This window comes from Mirounga angustirostris, unplaced genomic scaffold (genome assembly GCF_029215605.1).
Source record: "Mirounga angustirostris isolate CCGP_5_RB_7025 unplaced genomic scaffold, mMirAng1.0.hap1 SCAF_4, whole genome shotgun sequence".
Classification (NCBI taxonomy): domain Eukaryota; kingdom Metazoa; phylum Chordata; class Mammalia; order Carnivora; family Phocidae; genus Mirounga; species Mirounga angustirostris.
In genome coordinates, this window is record NW_026991712.1 from 165084383 (window position 1) to 165098117 (window position 13735).

A 13735-nucleotide genomic window follows, 5' to 3' on the forward strand; every position below is an offset into this window, starting at 1 on the left:
AGTGATTCAGATCCCAGAGTGCTGTTTGGGAGGACAGGCGTGTGAAAGTGTGAAGGGGCTAGGGGGCTGGGGAACAAGTAAAAATAACAAGCAGAAAAAACAATAGGGAGCTGCTCAGCCATGACCTAGACCCACTATCTGAAGAACCATTGCCCTGTAATAAAACTAAGTTTCTTAGACAGAGGACCAAAAAGGAGCCCCAAAGCAATCTCCCTAAAGCAGCGGTCTGCTAAGTGTCATCCCTGAGGCCTTCCGGGTGATGACACACGCTTCCCCACACAGCCGTGCCCATGTCTCGCCATCCGCTTTGTGCCCTACAGGGTACAAAAATCACTGTGAATTTATCTTCTCCTCCAGCTGGAAATGGCTATTACAGGTACAATTCCATAACCGAGAAGACTGAGGCTCAGAGAAGGTAGTAACTCATCCAGGTCATTCAGGTAAAGACAAAAAAAGCTGAACCTCATGCTCCCCTCAACCCTGTGTCTGTGTGAGGTCCCCAGATAAGACAGACAGAGACTGCCACTGAGAAGTGTTCACCCCAAGGAGCTGTGCTAATCCAGCACAGATGTACCAGACAAATGACCTCATCCTGCTTTGGCGCCTGGCCCAGATTAGGGAGTAGAAGACGGGTCATGGCAGACAGTGGGAGAGTCTGAAGACACCATCAGATACCCTGGAGTCTTCCCTCTCCGGGTTACTTCTGCCTCCCATGGAGTAAAAACCATGTTTCCTGCACCCATCCTTGCCACCCCTCACACGTAGCCTCTTCCCAGCCCCTCAGAACATGAGGGTTTGAGCACAGCTTCTAGCAGCCCATGTTAGGATGTGCCATCCTCCCATCCCTCATCACAAGTCTCTACACAAGGGATTTGGGCTTTTCTGCGCCGGCAGATGGAATCCCCCAGGGTCGCGTTGCACACCCAAGCAGGGTCATTCAGGGTTCCTGCCGTCTGCACTCGTTGACACCAGCCCTCTAGTGAGGAAGAGCCACGGTATCTCTGCTGCTGCTGTCTGGACTGCAGGGAGGTACTCAGGAGTGTAAGGGAAAGAGAGAGGCCTAGGTAAAGGGAATAAGAGGAAAGAGTTCTGGGAGAGAGCAAGCAATAAACAGAACTGCGCTCGTATAAACCAGGACCCTCTGAGGAGAGAGAACACTAAAGGGGAGTGGGATCTGAAGAGTTGGGATGGGGTGGGAGAATCAGGAGACCCCAGAGCCCATGAAGAATCTGTGATATTAGCCTGTTTTCACAGAACTCCAAATCTGAGCTCACAGATGGTTTTGTTCTAGAGCCACCAGCCCTAGAAGTCAGGCTAAGCCAGAGAGAGCCAGATTGGATGCTTGCTTGTTGGGGGCAGGACCCAGGGTTGGGAGCAGGACCCAGGGTTGGGAAAAGCCCCATGGCCAGGGTTGCAGCAGGTCTAAGGGTAGCAAGTGGGCCAAAGACTGGCCAGGGCCCGCAGGGATCATCAGGCAGCAAGAAATGGCAGGAGGGTGACCAGGCAAGGAGAAGGGAAGAGAATTCTCCATGGGGCTGAGAAGAGGACAGAAGATCTCAGGGCTGGGTGAAAGGCATTCACTTTTCTTTGTTCCTGGGGGCGAGGGGAGGCTTTGGGACACCGGGAGTGAAGAGCAGGTGGGGGGATCAAAGGCAGCCTTTGTCGCTTCCTAGAGACAGTGGCTCAGCCAGTCCCACCCAGAAAAAGGAGGAGCAGTAAGGCGAGGTGATGGTGGCCAGAAAGAGGGACCGATGGAGAGGGGGAGGAAAGAGTACAAGAGAAATGCATCATCCCTGTGGCACTGGCCTGCTCTGCAAGGCCAACGGGACCTTCTTCTAAGGGACTGCTAGGATTCTCCAGCAGCTGGGGGCAGACCTGGGAAGCAGCCCCAGCCGGGAGGGGGCTGCCCTTGGGTAAGTTTCCACCGCTGCTAAGGCTGGAATAGGCCCCCCCTTGGGACCTGCCTCTCTCTCCCACCCCTTTCCTGCTCTCTGCCTTATTGGGCTTCGGTTCCCTGCCATCACCGTCCAGTGTTCTGGCCCCCCGAATCTGAGGACGGGGAATGGCCGGGGGGGTGGGGGGGGTGGTGAACAAGGCTGGCACGGGACACAGCATCACTGGAGGCTTTCTCCCTGCTGTCTGCTATCTCCCCGAGCCTCCCCGCCGCCCAGAGCCGGTCAGAGCAGCGGTGTCCCACGGTGACTTTGCCCAAGCGGGCGGCGGCCGCAGAAGCAGATGGAATTGGGGAGGAGCAGAGGAGAACACGAGCCGAAGATGTGCGGGCAGACGAGGGCAGGGGAGTATGCGGTGTGAAAGCTCGCGGTCTTCCCGCTCCCGAGGGCGTGGTGACCCGTTGCCAGGCTGCTCGCCGACCTGGGGTGCTCTGAGCAGTTAGGGGGAGATGGGGCTGGCAAGGTGTTGCGGCAGAAGGGGCGCCCCCCAGCCCCCCGCGAGCCGGGTCACAGCGCAGCTTTCCCCCTGCCACCCCGCCTAGGTGATCCAGCAGGCGCTGCACAGGCCGCCCAGCACGGCGGCCCAGTACCTGCAGCAGATGTACGCGGCCCAGCAGCAGCACCTCATGCTGCAGACGGCCGCGCTCCAGCAGCAGCACCTCAGCAGCGCCCAGCTCCAGAGCCTGGCGGCCGTGCAGCAGGTGAGGGGGAGGGCTGGGGGGCGTCGTCGCAGCGGGGGGGGGGGGGGGGGGGGGAGGGGCAGGCCCTGTGCGCGTGCCCCGGGGCCCTCTCTGACTGCACCCTCACAGAACCCCCGCGCGCAGGCGCGCTGGTCAGGGTCCTTTGCCAGGCGAGGACAGCGTCTGTGGGCGGTTCCGCACCTGGCCCGAGTTCGCACGCCCGGGAGTGGACTGCGGGAACCGTCCGCCCAGCTGGCCCCGGGAAGAAGGGCTGGGGGAACCCCACCTCCCCACGGCACCACACTGCACACTATGCGGAGGGGCCGAGGGGGTGTCCACAAGAGAAGGCCACCTAGCTTCTGTCTGTCCTCAGTGGCTGAGAGGAACTCATGCGTTCCTTCATCCAACAAAAGTCTCACACACCCACTCTGCCACAGTTCATGTCAGACACTGAGTCACTGTGGACCCTGCCTTCTTGGAGCTTAGATGAGGTGAGAGCAAGTAAACAGAAACCCAAATAGACAAGGAAACAGAAGGTCTAAATCTCCAAGTTGCCATAAGCACTCTGACAGAGAAGAACAGCTTGCTCGGCCTGAGAGACGAGAGGGCTGTCCTAGGTTGGGCTGCCAGGGACAGTCTGTCTGCTGGAGTGACGTGGAAGCTGACACGTGAGGGATGACAAGAAGCCGGCCACGGGGAGGGGGGCAGGCGGGACATGCCAGACAGCCGTGCAAAAGTCTCTGTGATATGAGCCCGGTGTGATAGAGCCCAGTGTGATAGAGCAGGGTGGAGCGGGGGGGGGGCTACAGGGACCCGGAAAGGTAGGTAATCATCATAGCTAACGATTTGAGCTCTTGCATGTCAATGCTTCGCCTTGTTCCATCCTTTCCAAGATGCTACAAGGTAGGTTCTGTTATTAGCCCCACTTGATAAAGAGGAAACTGAAGCAGGTGCTTGAGGCCACACAGATGAGGCAGGATGAGGGTTTGACTGTAGGTGTTGGACTCCTAACCACCGTCCTATAGCACTTCCTTGGAGAGCTTGGGGAATGACTGGGGGAGATCTGGGACCCTCGTGACAAGAATTGTTCTTTTCTAGGCAAGCCTGGTGGCCAACAGACAAGGGAGCGCATCAGGCAGCAATGTGTCTGCGCAGGCCCCCGCCCAGTCATCCTCGGTGAGTAGATGGGGAAGCATCAGGCAGAGCCCACGGCGCTGGGACCAGTTCCTTCCTCCTGGCCCCAGATGCTCGCGGGCTCCCAGACCCAGGTGGTTAATCCTTAGCCACATACAGTCATGGCTGGAATCTATCACTCTGGCCAGGGGGGAAAAAAAAAAGCATGTGCCGCTTTCTAACCCTTACTTTAGTAACTCCCTGTTGTCCTTCATGCCAACGTCCAGGCTCTGTGTTTAGAGTTCAGTTCTCTCCCCCACTGGACCCTCCCTGCAGCTCCCCACGTAGGCCAGAGGTGGGGCAGTGCTGGGGGGCGCTCCAAGGCCCAAGTACCAGAGATGGTCCTAAAGAAGGCTGAATCCACCAAGGAACAGAGGAGGGGGAGAGGAAGAAATGGATGAGGGGGGCACAGAGTTAACCAACAGAACCTCCTGCTTCCTACTGCACACGTCTCTCTCTTCAGATCAATCTGGCAGCCTCCCCAGCAGCAGCTCAGCTCATCAACCGGGCGCAGAGCGTCAACTCGGCGACAGCCTCGGGCATCACCCAGCAGGCTGTGCTCTTGGGCAACACGTCTTCTCCGGCCCTGACTGCAAGCCAAGCACAGATGTACCTAAGGGCACAGATGGTGAGTACCCAGCCTGGGCCATGGCAAAGGTGGGCTAGGAGGAGGACAGCAGCAGACAAGTCAGGGCCGGGGAGGTTAGAGACGGTAGGGATTAGAGAAGTGGAGGGAAGGAGCACCAAGGGACAGGTGGCAAGAGGTAAGGGGTGGAATAAACAAGAGGGCAAATGGGAGCTTGGGTCCAGGCTCAATGACTCAAGGACAGGGTGGGTGCCCGGCTGAAATGGAGAAGCTTGCCAGTGATGCCTCCTTTCCTTCCCTAATTGTCCTCTTCTTATCAGAAGCCACTCCCCCAAATTAATTAGGGTAGAAAATGCAGGGGTCCATGCCCAGATGGTCAGTACACGCGGATACTTAAGCAAACACACAGACGTCCAGAAATGGGGTCTTAACCCCCTGTGGCAGTCCTTACAGGGACTGGCCACCACTAGCTCCAGGGCCGAATGAGAATTCCAGCCCAGGTAGTGAAGGTGGCATTCCACTTCATGACATGCTGCTGCCTCCACTGCTCTCCCAACTGGGCCCCCATCCAAATCAGGGTCACTCTCACCTGTTAATTCAGTTTATTTGAATGTGCCAAATGTGCTCAGGATGGGATCAGCACCGGACCTGCATACCTAGAATCTCTCCTCTACACCTGCCCCCTAAGGGATGTAAAGGTCCTAAGGTCTGGGTCCCTAAGATTTAGAAGAATTTCCAGGAGGCAATAACATCTAGCTGTCTGTCAGGCTCGGATCACTGAGTCTGATCTCATGTCTCCCATCCTGAAAATTTCTCTCTCCGGCTCCTTGACACGCTATCCTGAAGAAAACACAGTCCTACCCTCCCCTTGCTACTGTGGCCAGAACTTGACACTTGGAGTTTTTCTGGTCTTGCTCCAGCACTTCCCTTCTTGACTCTGAGTTCACTGTGGTGTTCCATTCCCAGGGAATAGCCCCTGGGACACACAGTATGGAATAGACTTGCACTTCTCTAGGGAACGGGATGGCCGCAATGTGACCCGGCCCAAACTTGCCTTTGTCTTCAGTTTACTCATTCCCTTGCTCTACTCAGCCGCCCAGCTGGAGTCCTTCAGCCTGTCTGCCTCCCTCCCCAACGCAGGGCATACACGCACAGAGGAGTAGACATAGGTGCACCTCAGAGTTTGGGGAAAGCAGCCTGTGAGATATCAGCACGTCCACGGGGGAACCAAATGAGGCTCGCGGGGTTGGAAGCATCATGCCGAGACCATCATGTAGCCCGCACCCACCGAAGGAGATGCAGGCAGGAGCACAGCTCTAGGCACCCTGCTTCCTCTACCACCATTGTCTCCGCCCTCCCCACCTGAATCTAAATTTGACTAAAAACCAAGAAGAGAATACATCTAATTTGATCCCTTGGGCAGGGGGGTCCTATTCTGGCCCAGACCCGGAGTCAGGAGTCAGTTAGACCTGGAAAGCGGTCCTAGGGCATCTGTCTGAACCCAAGGTCCCTGCTCCCCGGGGTGCTACGGAGAGAGTGACTTCAGGGTGTCCCAGGAATGTTGGCCCCTCTAGGATAAGCTCCTCCCAGAGGCTTCTGAAGTAAACCCAATGTGCATCCCCAGATGGGCTCTCCTCTGCCATCCCCTTCACTACCCAGCCTGGATCAGGACGCTACAAGCCTCTTGAGACTTTCAGGTGGTCCCCCTGGACTCTTTCCCTCTCTGGCCTCCCTCTTTCCCCATATCTGCTCCTTGGCTGAACTGGCCTGTCCTGTGGCTGAGCCCACACTGGGCAGGTAAAAGGCACCTCGTTTCCTGTGATTCCAGGCCCAGCCAGGTAACCTGGTGCAGGTAGCTAGGAGCCTAGGCGGCACTGTTCCTTTGTCCCCTCAGCTCATCTTCACGCCCACGGCCACCGTCGCTACTGTGCAGCCTGAGCTCGGCACTGGCTCCCCCGCCCGGCCCCCCACCCCCGCCCAGGTGAGGATTCCATGCTGCTGGGAGGGCAGGGGGGTGGGCACCTCCGTAGAGGGGTACTGATATTGGGTATGGGCACAGGCCTGGAGGCACTTTGACTCTTTGGAAAGGTTGGGATCTCCTAGGAAAGCCGGGGGGAGACAGGACATCCCGATGCTCCCAGACTGACTCCTTAATTAATTCCGCATTGAGAAGACCTCAGCCACTCTTGACTCTGCTCCATTCCCTCAAACGTAGATCAGGAGTCAGAGAGCAACAGGCTGAGGCAAACGCGGTTGGCAATAATGGGTGGTCATTACTAGCTTTTTCCCAGTATAACTTCTGTGTTGCTTTTCAAGTGGAAAATCCCACTCTGGCTACACACACTAGCACCTCTAGTCCAGGAAAAATGGCACGGAAGAGGGAGCAAAGATAAGTCCTGGGTCCCCACCTTCCGCTGGGAGCACGCAGATACTGCTGTGGCTGTAAAGATTCTCAGGGCAGCGGGGCAACACCCCACCCCCACCCCCACCCCCTCCTCACCCCAGCTACAGAACGGGAGAGCACTTGGGAGCCAGAGAATCCGATTTGTCAGGGTGAGTCTGGCACAGCCTCCGCGCGTCCAGCAGAGGGCACCAGGGGCCAGCTTGAGTAAGCACGCTGATCCTGGTGGAAACCTCATCCTGAGTGAGAACAAGATGATCCTTTGCCTGGTGGCCGCGCTGGTCAATTAACTTCCACTTTTGCCCTGGCCTTTTTGCGTGTGGAAAGCCCCATGGCCCACTGTAGCTGGGAATTCTTTCTAAATGGAATGCATCCCATCCTGATAGTTCGGGGGAGGAGAGGAGGTAACAGAAGGGAGAGAGAGCCCACCCGCCCCAGCCTGGGCGGTCGTCCCTTCTCAGAATTCAATTTCTTCTGCTGATGGATCCAATCACTAGCACTCTTTCTTGTCCCCTTAGAAACTCTACCTGCTTCTGGTTCCTCTTTCAGTCCCTAACTCGTTTTCTCTCTTTTCTCTCTGATTTTACAACCTGCTGTCCTGTTTAGCCATTCCTAGGTCCATCCCTAACTCCTTCCCTGTCTTAGCTGTGTGTTGCCACTGCTCCTACCCACATTCTCGGGACTCCTATAGACCCCTCTTTTCCAGGTACAGAACTTGACCCTCCGAACACAGCAACAACCAACTGCAGCAGCCTCGGGCCCTACCCCCACTCAGCCTGTCCTGCCCAGCTTGGCCCTGAAACCCACGCCGGGTGGTAGCCAGCCTCTGCCTACCCCATCACAGGGCAGAAACACTGCTCAGGGTTCCCCCGCAAGTGCCAAGCCTGGCATAACTGACAGCGTGATGGAGCCCCTCAAGAAAGGAGATGCTAACAGCAGCGTGCCAGGGAGCATGGAGGGCCGGGCTGGGCTCAGCCGGATGGCGCCCGCTGTGGCCACCCACCCCCTCGTTGCACCAGGTAAGGGCTCCAGGGACAAGGGTCCTATCCCAGAAAACCCAGGTAGACAATAGGGGAGGTGGAAACTTTCAGACTTTCCTTTTTCCCATGGACATGCTAAGATACCAGCCCCGCATCTCTCTTCACTCTTTCACTCTTGAGCAGTTCATCAGCTCCTGGTTCTGTACCACACCTCCATCTAGCTTTAGAGGAGAAAGCCACATCATTTGGAATCAATGAGTCCTTCGCGATGGGCACAATGGTGAATCTCGGAGTGCACAGTCATAGCTCTTAGCCTTGAGAAAGGGGAGGTTGGCAGGTGGGCCATTTTGAAATGCTCTAAGGGTCAGCAAAAAGGATAGGGATGAGCCAGATGCACACGAAACCACACAGGGAGATGAGGAAGTGGGAAGTTGATTTTCTCATCATCCAACAGACATTTGTCGACTAATATATGACAGTTCTGTTGCCAGTTCTGGATGTGCAGAGATAAATGAGACTCGGGCTCTGCCCTCAGGGAGGGCACCGTCTGGGAAGATAGACAAGTACAATGCGGGACAGTGTAATACTCATACACACAAGCTCTGGGCACTGCAGGGGCCCGGGGGAGCTATCTAGCTCTGGGCAGAAGAGCCAAAAAGGCTTGCCAATGAGGGTGACACTTGAGAAAAAAAATCTAGCAGATTAAAAAATAATAATAATAACCAGATTACTTGTGAGGCAGATTCTGTGAGGGGGCTGACTCAGCATTCCCTGAGGCTGGACTTCTCTCCTTGACTGTTACCAATGTCCCAGCACTGCCTGTTGTAGGCAGTCTCTCCTTAGAAAAGCCTTAGGAGGAGAGGCTGGATGGCTCTGTCGCTTAAGCGTCTGCCTTTGGCTCAGGTCATGATCCCAGAGTCCTGGGATCGAGTCCTGTGTCAGGCTCCCTGCTCGGTGGAGAGCCTGCTTCTCTCTCTGCCTGCCGCTTCCCCTGCTTGTTCTCTCTCTCTCTCTCTGATAAATAAATAAATTTTTTTAAAAAAAGCCTTAGAAGCCAGCTTATCAGTCTAGGGAATAAGACCTCGCTGTTAGACCATGGAAGTAAATATAGCGATAGACTACATGGTTTTGCATTAAAGAGAGAATCACCCTGGTCACATCCCTGAGACCATCACTGATCCTCTGTCCTCATCCAGACCATTTTACCATCCATTCTAACCTGCCCTTTTTTTTTTCTTGAGAGCCTGTGTATGCCGGTTACTAGATTAACCGAGAGGGCCAGAATACAATGCCTTACCTAAATGGGTGTGCAGTCAAAGGGAGGGAGCGGACATAGAAGCAAATCCATTCAATTTCACAGATTTTATTAGAGAAGTAAGTCCAAGGTAAGTGTGGGCACAGGTGGCCAACTCAGTGCCAGGAGCTTGGGTCAGAGATACTGTCCCTCAGAGGAAATGGCATGTGAGTCTCAAAACATGAGTAGTTTACCCACCAGACAAAGTGGGGAAAGATATTCAAGACAGGGGAAAGCACAAGTCAAGTGTCATAATAGTGAGCAAGGAAGAATCTATGCTACAGTCTTTTATTTACCTTCTTGAGGTTTTAAGGACAAAGGGTTGGTGATTCTCTGCCTTTGGACAGTCACTGCTGAGCTAAGGAAGGCAGCTCCCTACAGAGTCCTCACTGCCCTGTGGTTCCAGATGTTTCTCACTGTCCAGGATTGCTTTCTTCAGAGATTAGTCCAGCCTCTTCCTATGGAGAAAGAAACTAGGCTCAAAAGGGTTAAGGCTGGGGATCTTACAGTGAGTTGACGGCAGCGTGGACGAGAGTGAGACCCCAAATTAGCACTTCTACCTTCTCATTCAAGCTACAAACCCTACAAACCCTACTTCCTGAGAACCGTTCCCGTCCAAGCCAAAATGTAGCCTCTCCCTAGATCGAAGCCAGCCCCCCAGATTCAAAGGACCCTTCAGAAGAAAGACCAGTTCTCGAGTTCTTCCTAAACATGCTAAGCAGCCCTGGGGTCTCGAGAAAACTGGGCACTGATAAAACATCTACTGTAATCTAGATCATATGCTAGGCATTTTTATGCACACCACCCCTTTTAACCTTTGAAAGAACCTTGTAAGGTTCTTACACAACACACCTTGTAGGTGTGTTTATCCATTTTGCAGACGAGAAGATGAAAGTTCAGAGAGATTACCCAAGTAACTTACTACATATGTCACTCAGGGTCACATAAGTGTGGCAGAACTGGGAACCAGTTCCGTGTCTGGCTGAGTCAGATTCCGTGTTCTTAGTCATTAAGCTGTATTTGCCTCTCTCATTTCTTACAGTAATTTGGGTCTTTCCTAGGCCTTTCCTGTTTGCGACCCAAAAGTCAAAGAGCCTGATGGTTCTAAGTTCTGCAGTTTACAGAATCTAGTGGAGGGCTCTCTTCTCTTGAATCTTATAAAAGTGAACACCTGTGAGTTACAGGCTGAGGTCCAGGGCCCCAGGCATGGCCTGGGACTAGTAGTATGTGGCTCTATGCAATACAGAGACCAGTGGTTCCACAGAACTTTCCGTGGAGCAGCTGTGAGCTGCATCTAGATCACGCAAATCAGTGAGCCTTGCATGGTTCCTGCCTCCTGCCATCCCCTCCCGTTCTTCCTTCCTTCTTCTTCTACCCCTTCCTCTCTGTAAGCCAGTGGTTCCACTCCCCCACCCCTACCTCCCAGATGGAAGGCAGTGGGGAGGATTAGGATGCTGCAGATCCTCTCAGGGCCTCTGGAACAAAAAAGACAGAAATAATCCTTATGCCCTGCTGGGGGCGGCCTGGAACAGCACCTGCGCTGGGCTCCCGGGTCCTCAGGCAGAGGTAACTTTTGGCTTCCTGCCCAGCCAACCCACTGTGAATGAACAGAGGGATCAGAGCATGTGGGCATGCACATGGGAGAGAGAGAGAGAGAGAGAGAGAGAGAGAGAGTGTGTGTGTGTGTGTGTGTGTGAGAGAGAGAGAGAGAGAGAGAGAGAAGGAAGGCAGTGGGTTTTGTTGGTTATTGGAGCATTTTCAAGCTGGCTGGCTGGTTGCCCCCAGGGAGAGTAACCAGTGGAGACCTGCGGTGGGGGGCAGTGGGGGATCATAGTGGAGAGGAATGTGTCCCCCTGGGGGCCATGTCCTCCCAGAACAGGCAAATGCTGTAGTCCCAGCTGGGACTGCTCCCACTGACAGCTGTTTGGGGGCAAAGCCCCTCCCCCGTGGCGAGCTCCCTGCTGTTCCTGCTCCTGTCACCTTGGTAACCAGCTTCTTTAGGATCTGCAAATAGAAAAGGTCTCTTATGCCCTGGAAAGGGGTGGGTTGGTAGGTGGGGGAGGGGAGTAAGAGGCAGAGAGCAGAGCCTAAGAGGTTGGGCTTCTCGGAAAGAAATTCAAGGACAGAACCAGGGAGGGCACAAGAGGGGCGGACGGCAAGTTCCCATGGGCCCAGCCTCCAGGGAAACCAAGTCCTAAGGGGGCTGGGCCACAGCTGCCCACAGGAGGCTTGGTTCTTGGAGTCCTCGTTCTAGGGGATAAACTCAGGGCCTTGGCTGCACACTCAGGCCCAAAGGTGAGGAGCGAGTTGCTGACCAGGAGGTTGATGCTGTGGAAAGAGGAAACTGTCAGGTCACTGAAAATTCTAGGCCCTTCCCACACAATCATGGTCCAGATGCCAAGTCTTTGTTCCGTCTCCTCATCCCTTCTCAGGTCTCATCAGAGGAGAGAAAACTCTCTGCTGGGAAGGCCTGCCACATAGCAGCTTTGTTTGATCACAGAGAGGGGTTTGTGTCAGGGAATAGTGATTTCTGTCTGTGATTGGCCCAACAACGTGGTGCTTGCTGATTCTAGGACTCTCGGGTACCACGTTGCTCTCCCAGAGCAGCTTCCAAGCTGCGAGAGAGACAACTGTACTTAGAGAATCCAATAAAAACAAAACATGCAAGTGGGCTCCTGATCTCGCTGGAGTCAAAATTCCCAACAATTTTGATGTTAAAATCATGCAACCAGCCATGAAGGCCATTTCAACTATCCACTGTAGGACCGAATTTAGATTACTAAGAAGTTCCTCTTTATATTAGGGGGGAAAGGGCTAGAGGATATCCGTGGAGGAGTTTTATATTTTGCTTAACACGTCATGGGTGTATACACATGCATGTGTGTGTGTGTATGTGTGTGTGTGTGTGTGACAGAGACAGAAGAAGAGGATACAACGGTGATACACAAAGGGCCTTGGAACTGTTGAGCCTTCTTTCCTGAAATCCTTCACCTAGGCTCCTATTATATTACCTCCACGGGTCATTGCCAGCCAATAATAATAATTACCGGTTAATAAACAACCATATCACAGGCACTGTACTAAATACCCACATATCTTACCTACATATCTCACTTAATCCTAACAATGGTTATTCCATTCCTCCAAATGAAGAAGATATGACTCAGAAAGACTAATTAACTGTCGTACCCAAATAGTTTTTCTGTCTCTTTAATTGTTTAGTTCAGCTCAGTAAATACTCATTTAGCACCTATTATGTGCCAAACATAATGCTAACCATGTGGGTGGGAGTAACAGAGACGAACAAGAGTTTAAATTCTAATTGGGGTTGTGGAAATCTGAGTTGTGCCTGAAAAATGAGTAAGTTTCAGGAACAGAACAGAAGGAGGATGATCTCAGCCAGCACTGGGAGGTACCTACGCCCAGAATGGCCGTGTGTGCATGTGACCTCTGTGCGTGTAGGTGGGACCTGCTCCTCCCTCCTTCCCCCTTGCCCCACTGCCATTAGCTGTGGGACTCCCAAAAGACTCAGTCCTGTCCTTCAGGTGTTTTACTCCAACACTTACCCCCTAAAGGAGCTTATCTGTTCTTACATTTCAGACACCTGCCACCTGTCTGCAGATGACTTCTCAAGATGTGTTCACCCCTGTCTTCATTCCCCTTCCCTATAGATTTCCTGTCTACAGAATATTCCCCCTAGGATATCACCCCACCTGCACATATTTTTTTAAAGATTTTTAATTTACTCATTTGAGAGAGAGAGAGAGAGAGCCAGCGAGAGCACAAGCAGGAGGGAAGGTCAGAGGGAGAGGGAGAAGCAGACTCCCCACTGAGCAGGGAGCCCAACATGGGGCTGGATCCCAGGACCCTGAGATCATGATCTGAGCTGAAGGCAGACGCTTAACCGACTGAGCCACCTAGGTGCCCCTGCATTCACATTTTTAAAATCTACAGAATTCATAAACAAAATAAAAACAAAAACCTGGCTGTGTTCCTCTAGGGAGGAATCCCCGTCCCCAGTTTCCTGGCCACTGCCCACAGTCGTGAGCCACTCTTATACCCCAGGCTCTCAATCTCAGGGTTATTTTGACTTCATTTTCTTTTACCGCAGAGGCAGAGTGTTATAATGGGAAAAGCCTGGGCTTCAGAGTTAGATCTGGTTGCAGACCCCAGCTTCCCTACTTACTAGTTTTATGACCATCATCAAGTTACTTAATCTCTGTAAACCTCAATTTCCTCACCTATAAAACTAAGATGATTGTACTTCCCACAGGCTGTAAAGATGAGTGCGGTGGTGCAGAGGTGACTGGCACAGAGTAGGCTCGCAACACCAACAGCTCCCTTTCCCTCCTGAGTCCCCTCTTCCATCACCACCCGGCTCATCGCCAAGCTCCGATGATCCTTCCTCTGTGTTGGCTCCCTGCCTTCCTCCAAGCCTGCTGACTGTAAGAGGCTTAACTGATGCCCAGGAATTCCCACTCACAGCTGCTAGAGTCATCTTCCTCAGAGACTGTGATTTCTTTCTTGTTTAGAACTCTTCACTGTATCTTTATTTCCTACTTTACCGGCTGCAATGCCTGGCCTGTAGGAGGGCCTCAATAAATAGCATGTTCATGACTTCTGATAAGACTGACTGACTCCAGGAGGGGCGGGGGGCTGCAAGACTCTC

General features: G+C 53.5%; 1 protein-coding gene across 3 annotated transcripts in view; it reads left to right on the forward strand.

Annotated features, from left to right (window-relative positions):
- The window catches only part of PHC2 (polyhomeotic homolog 2), a 115210-nt gene that overhangs the window by 63305 nt on the left and 38170 nt on the right, over window positions 1–13735 (forward strand). The window contains exons 3-7 of one of the 3 annotated variants that reach the window (XM_064589511.1): window positions 2495–2653; window positions 3731–3808; window positions 4269–4433; window positions 6220–6372; window positions 7499–7811. In XM_064589511.1, coding sequence (XP_064445581.1) covers window positions 2495–2653; window positions 3731–3808; window positions 4269–4433; window positions 6220–6372; window positions 7499–7811 — 868 coding nt within the window. The remainder of the gene's footprint in view (window positions 1–2494; window positions 2654–3730; window positions 3809–4268; window positions 4434–6219; window positions 6373–7498; window positions 7812–13735) is intronic. The other 2 variants (XM_054512995.2, XM_045898142.3) reach the window with 2 other exon arrangements.